We start from the raw sequence: 12,160 nt of genomic DNA, 5'->3' as shown, positions 1-12,160 counted from the left end.
GTAGAAAGTATCATTGAAATAAGTCGCCTAATTTCTTCAGTCCCACAGGGGAAAATTAGCACTTTTGTTTAGTATAATAGTGACAATTTCTATTACCAACAAACCTGTATTTTTTTAAATTTTTTTTTAACATTTATTTTAGAGACAGCATGAGCAGGGGAGGGTCAGATGCTCAACTGACTGAGCCACCCAGGCGCCTCATCAACAAACCTGTATTTTGTGGAAGCTTAAACACGTTTATTTTAGGAAGAGTGTGGTAGAGAAAATATTTTTTACATGGTAGATATTCCATGCATAGTGATTAAATGAATGGATAGACGAAGGAAATAATGTGAAAACAGTTGTGTCAAGGTCACTGACTGAGCACAACTCTCCTCGTCCCTTTCCAAAACTGACATGAAATTACTAAAGTAGTAATTAAAAAAAAAAAAATTACTGGGGCGCCTGGGTGGCTTGGTCGGTTGAGCATCCGGCTTCAGCCCAGGTCATGATCTCACAGTCTGTGAGTTCGAGCCCCGCGTCGGGCTCTGTGCTGACAGCTCAGAGCCTGGAGCCTGTTTCAGATTCTGTGTCTCCTTCTCTCTCTCTCTCTGTCCCTCCCCTGTTCATGCTCTGTCTCTCTCTGTCTCAAAAATAAATAAACGTTAAAAAAAAAAAATTTAAAAAAAAATTACTTGCAATAAGAAAGAATGCCATCCACTGACCAGAAAGACAGGACTGGATTGACTGAGAAACAAGACAGAAGAACCCAGCTCAAAAATCACAGAATGCAGCAGAGCCAGGAGCTGTCCTGGGGCTTGCTCCAAGGAAGCAGGAAAAAGAGAGCTCCAAAATCAGTGTTGTTGAATGTGGACCCACTGACTTGATCCTTCCTGGCAGCAGTAAGTGCAGATGCTGATGGCAGTGTAGCATGCCAGTCCCCAAGATAGCTAATGACCCCAAGAAAGCCCCCAAGATAGCTAATGACCCCATGAAAGCACAGGGAGCCCTGATATAAGAAGGCAGGACATGGGGCACCCTTGTGGTGTCAGCCCTGTGTTCCCACGCAGTCTCCCTAAGGCTGGCTCCCGTCAGGGGATCCTGTGGTCAACAATGGCAGAAAGTGAGTCTCAAGCCCCTAGATGAGCCCCAAATCAGGAAATGCCAGACCTTTGAGGGAAACCAACATTCCGAAAGTGGCATTAGATTGAACAAGAAGAAGTGACACCCAAGGAGAAAATGAAAATAGTAAACCATGTGCTATTTATAATTTATTCACCTTACCTACTTAACATATACTTACTGAACACTTATGTTTAAGTAGAACAAAAACAAAGATAAAATTAAGAAAGAGGAAAATTGGATACAGATGAAATTAGAAAAACTAATAAAATATATAGCTGCCTAAATTTTTGCTATGTAACATGGAAATGAAAGGATGGATCTAAAATTTTAGATGATCCACTTGTTGGGATGAGCACTGGGTGTTGTACATAAGCGACGAATCATGGGAATCTACCCCTGAAACTGAGAGCACACTGTATACGCTCCATGTTAGCTAACTTGACAATAAATTATATTTTTAAAATAATAATAAAATAAAATTCTAGATGATCCCAACATTGCATATGTGGGGAAATAGAAGTGCAAATATATCAAGGATAATAGGTATTCATTAGCTTAGTTTTTGATTCAGAATGTTAACTTTGGGGCTCCTGGGTGGCTCCATTGGTTAAGTGTCTGACTCTTGGTTTTGGCTCAGGTCATGATCTCATGGTTTCGTGATTTCGAGCTCCACATCAGGCTCCAAGCTCACAGCACAGAGTCTGCTTGGGATTTTCTGTCTCCTTCCCTCTGCCCCTCCCCCACTCGTGCTATCTCTCTCTCTCTCTCAAAATAAATAAATAAACTTAAGAAAATTAAAAAAAAAAGAATGTTAACTTTGAGGTATATTCAAACTTTAGCAGAGTATTTATACCAGTATTATGCCTTAAAAAACAACACTTAACAGGAACACCTGGCTGGCTTATTCAGTGAATCGTGCAACTCTTGGTCTTGGAGTTGTGAGTTCTAGCATCACGTTGGGTGTGGAGGTTACTTAAAAATAAAATCTTAAAAAAAAAACTTTAAACACTTAATTACAGATATAAAATGGGTTCTTAGAAGACATTTTATGTGTGTCTCCTACTTAAATTTTACTGTCACATTTTCAGTTTCTCGTACTAAATTATTTTTATAGTTTTTTGTAAATTAGGTCATGTATATTTTTAAATTGAGTTGTAAAAAGAAGAGGAAAATGCAAATTAGGTACTAACTGAAGAGATACAATGTTTTTTTTTATCGTTTCTTAATGTGTGGCTTGATTTTTATTTTCCTTAAATTCTTTTGAAGCTTTTCCATTCCTATCTGTTTAGTTCTGTTTATTTTTTTGTGGTTTTTTTTGAAAATTTTTTTTAAAATATAATTTATTGTCAAATTGGTGTCCCAATTCTGTTTCATTTTGTAGTACCTTTGACAGAGGAACAGTTGAAGACGGTGACATTTCATTTGTTCTGCATGATATGGTCTTCGTTCTAACAGGAATAGTTGTCCCATATAATAATGAGTTGAGAAGCGGTTCATAAAATATTACGGTTTTGAAAATGTCAGCCGACTAATTTTAATTCTAATGACTTGTTTGGCGTGAGCCTTCGGTAATGAAGTCTGTAGAGGCTGTGTAAATAGTTTTTTATCCCTGATAATCTCTAAAGACCTTGAATTTAAATTAAGGGATGTATCCTGTCTTTCTAGCTTTGAATTATGAATACATAATTCCTATTTTAATTTGAAGAATGTTCAGAGTCTAATATGTTTTCCACCTGTGGATACAAATATCATATTGGAAGTCAGTAGTAAAATTAGTTACCATGTTTAAAATGTCATTTGTTCTTTTTCCTTTGATACTGGTTTTGAGGGAAAGTGGGTATGAAAGAAAGGTAAACTCTCCCCAAAAAAAACACTTAAAATTCAAAATTTCACTAATGGGCATTCCTGGGAAAAAAGGGCCATGGAACCATATGTGTTTGGAAAAATGTTTACCCTCAACAACTAACAAAAGAGAATGCAGACTTAACATTTTTTGGCTCTCAGATTTCCTAGGTTTTCATGGATAGTATTCTGTGGTGATAAGCGAAGCAAGAAAATGGCATTCTCTTGGATACGTGGTGGAGTAAGGTCCCAGTCATCAGTGGGTTCTTAGGTTCAGCTAAGTGTCCATTCTCTTAACTGCTATAAGCCACATCTGGCCCTAGTTGCTCAGAAGGATAGAGAAGCCCGAAAAGCAGTCTGCTGGCACAACAAGTGTTTGCTCTTCAGTGGGAGACGTCGTGACACTCCACACAGTTAACCACAGAGCCATCTGCAAGCTGTTGTCTTTTGTAGGCTAGGTAACAGCTTAGGTGCTGAGGAGTGAGACTTCCCTTGGTGACTGCAGGAGCCTTCTTGGCATAGGACCTTAGCCCCAGGAGCCAATGTCTATTTTAACACCTTCCATTGGGCTTCCCAGTTCCCTACAAGGAGTATGCAAGTTAGCAGTCCCCAAACTCAGGAACACCTAAACATACTCCTTCAAGTAAGGGGCACCTGATGGCTCAGTGTGTTGAGCATCCTACTCTTGATTCCTGCTCAGGTCCAATGGTCCCAGGGTCATGGCATTGAGCCCCACGTTGGGGGCTCATGAGCATGGAGTTTGCTTTGGATTCTATCTCTCCCTCTGTCCCTCCCCCCACTCATGCTCTTTCTCTAAAATAAAAAAATAAAAATAAATTTAATATAATTCCTTCAAGCCAAGATGCAGTTTATGAATGAGGTGTTTTGTCCTCAGCAATTATGCTTACTAATATGCTTATCAGGTTCCTAGGGGAGCAGAGCATTGCTGCAGGTAGGAATGCAAACTGGTGCAGCCACTCTGGAAAACAAACAGGTTCCTCAAAAAAATTAAGAATAGAACTATCCTGTGACCCAGAAATTGCACTACTAGGTATTTATCCAAAGATAACAAAAAATGCCGATTTAAAGGGCCACATGCTCCCCATGGTTTATAGCAGCACTATCAACAATAGCCAAATTATGAAAATAGCCCAGATGTCCATCAACTGATGAATGGATAAAGAAGATATGGGTGTGTGTGTGTGTGTGTGTGTGTGTGTGTAATGCCATATATATAAATAATGGAATGTTACTCCATGATCAAAAAGAAAATCTTGCCATTTGCAACAACATGGGTGGAACTGGAGGGTATTATAATAAGTGAAATAAGTCTGTCAGAGAAAGACAAATATCATGATTTCACTCATATGGGTTTTAAGGCACTAAACACATGCAAATAGAGGAAGGAAAGGAAAAATAAGATAAAAACAGGGAGACAAACCATAAGAGACTCTTAAATATAGACAACAAACTGAGGGTTGCTAGAGGGGTTTGGGGTGCAGAGATGGGCTAAGTGAGTGATGGGCATTAAGGAGGGCACTTGTTGGGATGAGTGCTTGTGTAAGTGATGAATCCCTAAATTCTATTCCTGAAATCATTATTTTTTTTTCAACGTTTTTATTTTATTTTTGGGACAGAGAGAGACAGAGCATGAACAGGGGAGGGGCAGAGAGAGAGGGAGACACAGAATCGGAAACAGGCTCCAGGCTCCGAGCCATCAGCCCAGAGCCTGACGCGGGGCTCGAACTCACAGACCGCGAGATCGTGACCTGGCTGAAGTCGGACGCTTAACCGACTGCGCCACCCAGGCGCCCCTCCTGAAATCATTATTACACCGTATGTTAACTAACTTGGATTTAAATTAAAAAAAAAAAAAAAAAAAAAAAAAAACACCATGAAAGAAGTCAGATTCTTTCACGGAGGGAATGGTGTTTTGTTAACCTTTACTCACAAAGAATGAGTATCATCTCTTTTTTAGAACACAATTTGACAATATGGATTGAAAGCTTTGAAAGCTTTGTGTGTCTTTCAAGGTGGCAGTTTTGTTTTTAGGGATTTATTGTAACAGATAAGATACATACACAAATATGTATCTGTATATAGGTAGGTTTCCTGTAGCATTATTTGGGGTTTTAAGTTTTTAAATGTTTTTTTAATTTTTTTAATTTGCACTTATTTATTTTTGAGAGAACGAGACAGAGTATGAGCGGAGGAGGGGCAGAGAGGAGACACAGAATCCGAGGCAGGCTCCAGGCTCTGAGCAAGCATTCAGCACAGAGCCTGAAGTGGAGCTCAAACCCACGAACTGTCAGATCATGACCTGAGCCCAAGTCAGACACTTAAACGACTGAGCCACCCAGGCGCCCCAAGTTTTTTAATGTTTTTGTTTGTTTAAATTTTTTTTAACGTTTATTTTATTACTGAGAAACAGAGACAGAGCATGAGCAGGGGAGGGGCAGAGAGAGAGGGAGACACAGAATCCGAAGCAGGCTCCAGGCTCTGAGCTGTCAGCACAGAGCCCAACACAGGGCTCGCACTCAAAGACCGCAAGATCATGACCTGAGCTGAAGTCAGACGCTTAAACAACTGAGCCACCCAGCCACCCCAAGTTTTTTAATGTTTTTATTTTATTTTTGAGAGAGAGAGTGTGAGCCGGGGAGGAGCAGAGAGAGAGGGAGATACAGAATCTGAAGCAGGCTCCAGGGTCTGAGCTGTCAGCAAAGAGCCCGATGCGGGCCTCAAACCCACGAACCGCAAGATCATGACCTGAGCCGAAGTCAGACGCTTAACCGACTGAGCCACGCAGGCACCCCTCCTGCAACATTATTTGTAATGGTGAATAATTAGCATCTAAATGGTCAGCAGTTGGACAGGTAAAATACAGTATATTCATATAATGAATACTATGTGAGTTTATGGGTAGATATTTCCAGAAATAGCATTAAAAGTGTTTATGTCAAAATATTTAGTGTTTAACTTTGGATGATGCTTTTCTGTATAATTTTTTTTAACATGAATCACTAATTTTTAATGTGGACTGTGTGTTATTTTTTCAAAAGATCGTTTTGTACAGAAATGACCAAAGAGGATACCTGGGTGGCTCAATCAGTTGAGCATCCAACTTTGGCTTAGGTCATGATCTCATGGTTCGCGAGTTCGAGCCCCACATCGGACTTGCTGCTGTCAATGCGGAGCCCGCTTTGGATCCTCTGCCCCCCTGTCTCTGCCACTCCCTCACTTGTGCATGCGTACGTGTGCTCTTTCACAAAAATAAACATTAAAAAGAAAGAAAAAAAAGAAACGACCAAAGAAGATTGAAATGCATACTCCTTAAATTGAGTATTCCTTCATTTTAAGAGTTTGTGTTAATACCATTTAAAAAGGCTCAATCTTGAACTTCTTTAGTGAAGTTTTATGTATTTTATAATCTCAGGTATATCTCACATCAGCATCTGACGTGATAATCTTGAAATATTTCAAGCCAATGAAATCATTTTCAATTCATTTTCTCTTATGTTACTGTGTAAGTTCTAACTTCTAGTTAAAAATCTCATAAATTACAAACCTATCATAACTGATAATAAAGTGAATACAGATTTTTTTGTTTTTTAGTTGACTGATAGGATTAATCTTTGGGGCTGAGGAGGTTAGAATCAATATGGAACAGAAACCGTGACTCAGTGATTAAGTGGAAAAAGCCACATAACCATATATTTTCATGTTTGGCAAAATTTAGATGCTGGCCCTCAGCAACTTTTGTCAAATTATGGGTAGGTTAGTGGGTGCCATCCTTACTTAAGGGGTTTGAAATACACACATACATATGCACACAGAAAGTTTATTCTCCATGTTCCACTTAGTAGTATGCCCATATCGTGGTTTATCATTAACATCTCCCCAGCTGCTAATAGTCTTGTTACTGTATTTGTTTCAGAAAATGTAAAACAAATATTTCCTCAAATGTTACTTAAAGGAATATTGAAAAGGAAATTAAAATTTGAGCTGTACTTTCAAAAAAATAAGAATCCTACAAGGAATATCCAAGGAAATGTTTGGGTTTATTACCTACAATTTTGTATCAGTCATGTTTCTTATTCTCCATACAAATGGATGCTAGAGAGTTAGTTGATCCTACAGAAATGCCATGGGACTTTGGGACTTAGACTACAGTTATAGTCCCCGTCGACCAAGGACTATGTTACCTCAGTTGCTCCATCTATAAAATGAATGAATTAGATGAGATCATCTCTTAGGTCTTTCTCAACTAAAGAAGCCCTTAAGATTGAAGTAATTTTGGGGGTGCCTGGGGGGCTCAGTTGGTTAAGCATCCAACTTCAGCTCAGGTCATGATCTCCTGGTTCATGAGTTCAAGCCTCGCATCGGTCTCTGTGCTGACAGCTGGGACCCTGGAGCCTGCTTTAGATTCTCTGTCTCCCTCTCTCTCTCTGCCCCTCCCTGCTCATGCTCTTTCTCTTTCTCTCTCAAAAATAAACATTAAAAAAATTTTTTTAAAGATTGAAGTAGGGGCGCCTGGGTGGCGCAGTCGGTTAAGCGTCCGACTTCAGCCAGGTCACGATCTCGCGGTCCGTGAGTTCGAGCCCCGCGTCGGGCTCTGGGCTGATGGCTCAGAGCCTGGAGCCTGTTTCCGATTCTGTGTCTCCCTCTCTCTCTGCCCCTCGCCCGTTCATGCTCTGTCTCTCTCTGTCCCAAAAAAAAATAAACGTTGAAAAAAAAAATTAAAAAAAAAAAAAAGATTGAAGTAATTTATAATTCTAAGATTTATATGATGAAGTTTCTCATAATTTTATGTTCTGTCTTCCAGTTTATACCTGTTCAAACTAGGGATAGCCCCCCAAATCCAGGATTTGTTGGGCAAAGTCGACTTCACAGGTACTCTTCTTTATCTTTACGATTTTTATGTGGTTGTTTACTAAGAAAATGAATCTATATTTTTTTTCCTTTTGACATCATCGAACCCCTTTTTCTTCTGTACTGATCAGAGGAGAAAACGTTATCATCTTGTTTGTCTTTGACCAGTTTTCCTTTTCCCCACATTTGTGAAATGAGAAACTGAGGTTGACTCCTTCCTAAGGTTCTTGTTCGGAAATGTCCCGCCTTCTTGATAAAGACATTTTTTTTCCTTTCTTTTTGTTTTTAAATAATGGCGTCGTGTTTTTGATTTTCTTTATTTAGAAAAATAAGCCTTGCATTTTGGGGAGAGAGACCTGGGGGATGAAGGCATTTCTTGACATGAATATACTCATTCCTACCTCCATCTTGATATTGTTTGTTGTTTTTTTTCAGAGGAGGAAATTAGTAATATGAGAAAGGAACTGGACAAATATGGAATACAAATGCCATCTTTCAGCAAAATAGGTGGTATTCTGGCTAATGAACTGTCAGTGGATGAAGCTGCTTGTGAGTCTCCTGAAATCAGAACTTGCTGTTGACATGGGATTCACCTATACTTTATTCGTTGATTTTGGTTACAAGAAATAGAATGTTTAGAAAATACTTTCAGCCCCGTTTTGAAGTTTTTATTGTATGTATTGTAGATGGTTAAGTTGAGCACATGAAAATATAACCATGGGATTGATTTAGTCTTTAAACATCTACTTATGCAGTTTGAATTAAAAGGTTTTAGAAATATATTTATTCTCCAAAATATTTCTTGGTTTTCTACGTCCTGTCCTGGCCCTTTGCTTTCTTCGGTAGTGAGTAAATTAATACAGATTACACGGTAGATGCTTAGGAGACAGGACCCAAGATAGATGGGCAGGTGGAGAGGTCGTCGGAGGGGCTCTCTGGGAAGTGCCTAGGGTCTCTTCTTTTGCCCTTGTTACTGGAAGCCAGAGAAGAAAGTAAAAGAAAAGTGAATTAAAGGAAAGCAAACTGCTTACATTATGTGGTGTCATTACAGCTGCCCATGTTGTCTTTCCTGATAAAAATCTTTTTTTTCTCTTTTCAGTGCATGCTGCAGTTATAGCCATTAATGAAGCTATTGAAAAAGGAATAGCAGAACAAACTATCATAACGCTAAGAAACCCAAATGCAGTTTTAACTTTAATAGATGACAACCTTGCACAGGAGTATCAGAAGGAACTCTGGGAAGCCAAAAAGAGAAAAGAGGAAAGTGCAAGACTGAAGGTATTTAATTAGATTCCTAGTACTATGGCTATGAGCATAAAAAAGCCTTTTTGTTAAAAGTGATATTTTTAAATCAACTGGCTGTGGTCTCTGTAGCCATAGGCCATTGGTTTGGGTGAAATGTAAGGGTAAGAGAAGACTATGCACTATGTAAAAAAAATGAGGTTTCCTTTTATGATGATTCTTCCAAGTTGCAAGGATTAAAGGTCATATCGTAAATTTTTACTACTTTCCTGGGAAGTGTAGATACAGTAGCTAAACATCTTCCCTCGTGAGGCATCACCACCTGCAGACCTTGTATTAGCCAGGATACCTTTAGATTCATTAGTAGAGAGTAATGATTCATTGCGGTGAAGTTGAGAGATGCTGTTTTTGAATTCACTCTCCTCGTTTTCTCCCATTAGTTCACCCTCATATTTTGCCTTGCGTCCTCTGCAAGGCAGCCTGATCCTGACTTGACCCAACGTGCCTTACATGACTGTGGACTTTGTATACACGTAGAGCTTCCACTTCCTGGCCACCTCTCTCCTCCTCAAGCTCTTGCCACATCAGCTTCAGCTCCGTTCCCAAACTTTTCTCACCTGGTGGCTTCTGGCGCTATCTGGCACATTTGCTCCCTCCCCCCCCCCCCCACCCCTGACCACCTGCCTTGAGGTTGTTGACTCACGTAGCTCCTTGCTGCTTTGTTGCCATGGTTCTCCTCTGTATCTCTTAGTGTCTCTTCTTCCTCCTGCCTCTGTGTATGGGAATTCTTTAAGGTCTGACATTAAATCCCATCTGTCTCTGTTCTTCCTAAGCTCATCCACTCACTGAAGTGATAGGAGCTTGCTACCAGGCCCTCTAATGCTCCTCCAGGTGACTTCATCTCTGTCCCATGGGCCTTGCCCCTCACTACATAGGAAGAGTGAAGAGTGCTTATCTCTACCCTGCCCTTCTCACACATGGGCCCCTTACTGACTTCACTTTGGAAAGACTTCCCCCATGTTTTAGAACTCCTTCTGTGCCCCCCATATCCATCACTGCATTCTGTTGCCTCTTCTTGCCAGGCTTACATCTGTCTCCCACTTTCTAGTCTTACCATTCTTGTCTCAGCCTTGCCCTCCCCCCTTACCATGCCTCAGGGTTCTTCCAGCACCTTCCTCAAGGGTGGCCCTGCTTCCTACCATTCTCCGAACCAACCGCTCTCGGAGCTACAGGTTGCAAAAGTAATCTTCAACTATAGATCTGATATCAGCCCCTGGAAACCTCCCTGCATTCCCTGCTGCCTACTGAGTTAAGTACAGGCCCTTCACTTGGCTTTAAAAAGCCTCCGGAGGGGGCACCTGCGTAACCCAGTCAGTTAAGCGTCTGATGATCTCACATTTCAGGGAGTCAAGCCCTGCACGGAGCTCGCTGCTCTTAGCACAGAGCCCGCTTCAGATCCTCCCTCCCTCCCTCCCTCTCTCCCTCTCTCTCTCTCTCTCTCTCTCTCTCTCTCTCTCTCTCTCTCTCTTTCTCTCTGCTCTTCTCCCTTGCACACTATCTCTCTCTCTCTCAAAATGAGTAAATAAACATTAAAAAAAAACTTCCAGGATACCCAACCAACCTCCCCATCTTTCTGGCTGTGTGCTGTAGCCCAACTTGCCAAACTGTCTTGCCTTTTTCACCAAATCCTGTAGTCTACACCCTGTTCCCCTCTCTGCCCTGTTCCTCCAGGTTCTCCTCGGTTGTCACCTTGTTCAAGTGTTCTTTCCAACTGAGTGTGTAATTCTACAGGGTCTGTTCTACATATATTTGTTATTTATGGTGTCGATATTATTAGATGAATGTAGTGAAATTGCCAATATTCCACTGGCTTCAGTCTACACAAAGTGGCAGTATCAAGTGGTCCAACCTAATGTTTTTCACAAGAGACAGTTAGACACTTTCAGAGAGTCACTAGGGCTCTTGTTCGTCTTCGTCATCCTTGCCAGGTGTATGTAACCCCAGTGTCTTGCACAGAGCAAGCACTCTTTGGTGCTTATTCTGAATTCAAACGAATCTAAGTAAACCATTTTTCTCACTCTTGGCATTTGGATTTTGAATATCGAGATTGGAAACCTTGTATTTAACCTCAGGAATCAGGAAAGACTTTGTCTTGTAGAATAACTGTATTTCCGAAGAAGAAAGAGACGCCTATGAAGAGCTGCTGACACAAGCAGAAATCCAAGGCAACATCAATAAAGTCAACAGTAAGTAATGAAGGAAACAGAGATACAAAGTTTCCTTGTCAGAATTGCACCAAAACTCCATTTGTGTCCTTGTAAAATTGTCTTATGTGGTGAAAAATCCACTAAATGTCAATGTTGCTCTTAATTATGGTGCATCATCTGGCAGCATCCCATGGAATTTTGGGGGTGATCTTGCCCCCCAGTGCATGCAGAGTATCTTGGAATACCTTGAAGCTAGTTTAGTTCTACCATCTCATTTCGAACCTATCCCTTAGTTGGACTCATATTGAAGGCTGTTTAGTAAAAGATTATGACTTAAGGATTTTCATTTCTTGCCCATGATTATGTGACAGTGTTTGACTGGAATTGTAAAAAATATTGTTGACACCTGTGCTCTTTTTTACTGTCCAGTCATTGGTTTGCACTTGGTAAGAATTATTTTCTTACAGTGTGTGCACCTTTATGGCAAGTGAATGAGACTGAATGGGCCAGTGAAATTGCACGGTGGCGAGTTTGAATCTCATGTCCCCAAACTGTTGGGGAGTCTCACAGTGTAATTTCTCTTCATATCCAGTTCAGTTGTATGACAGTAAAGAACAGAAAACTAGGGTAATTAAAAGTATCACATGTAAGTTCAGAGAGATTAATCTCTTTACTAGCCTTTTTCCCATCTCTAATAAAAATTGGTTTTATGGGGCACCTGGGTGGCTCAGTTGGTTAAGTGTATGACTTCGGCTCCAGTTAAGATGTCATAGTGTGTGGGTTCAAGCCCTGCATCATGCTCTGTGCTGACAGCTCAGAGCCTACAGCCTGCTTCAGATTCTGTTTCCCTCTCTCTCTGCCCCTCCCCTGCTTCCTCCCTCCCTCCCCCTCTCTCT

At 40.6% G+C, this 12,160-nt stretch overlaps 1 protein-coding gene across 2 annotated transcripts in view; it reads left to right on the top strand.

The window, feature by feature from the left end:
• IQGAP2 (IQ motif containing GTPase activating protein 2) overlaps positions 1–12,160 on the top strand; it is a 295,320-nt gene that overhangs the window by 168,046 nt on the left and 115,114 nt on the right. For both annotated transcript variants that reach the window (XM_025923857.2, XM_086698507.1), the window contains 4 exons: positions 7,769–7,836; positions 8,251–8,364; positions 8,915–9,093; positions 11,216–11,303. In XM_025923857.2, the coding sequence (XP_025779642.2) occupies positions 7,769–7,836; positions 8,251–8,364; positions 8,915–9,093; positions 11,216–11,303 (449 nt within the window). The remainder of the gene's footprint in view (positions 1–7,768; positions 7,837–8,250; positions 8,365–8,914; positions 9,094–11,215; positions 11,304–12,160) is intronic.

The sequence above is a fragment of the Puma concolor genome, chromosome A1 (assembly GCF_028749965.1).
Source record: "Puma concolor isolate L17-30 chromosome A1, mPumCon1.1.hap2, whole genome shotgun sequence".
Lineage (NCBI taxonomy): Eukaryota > Metazoa > Chordata > Mammalia > Carnivora > Felidae > Puma > Puma concolor.
This window is presented reverse-complemented; position numbering and strand designations above follow the sequence as displayed.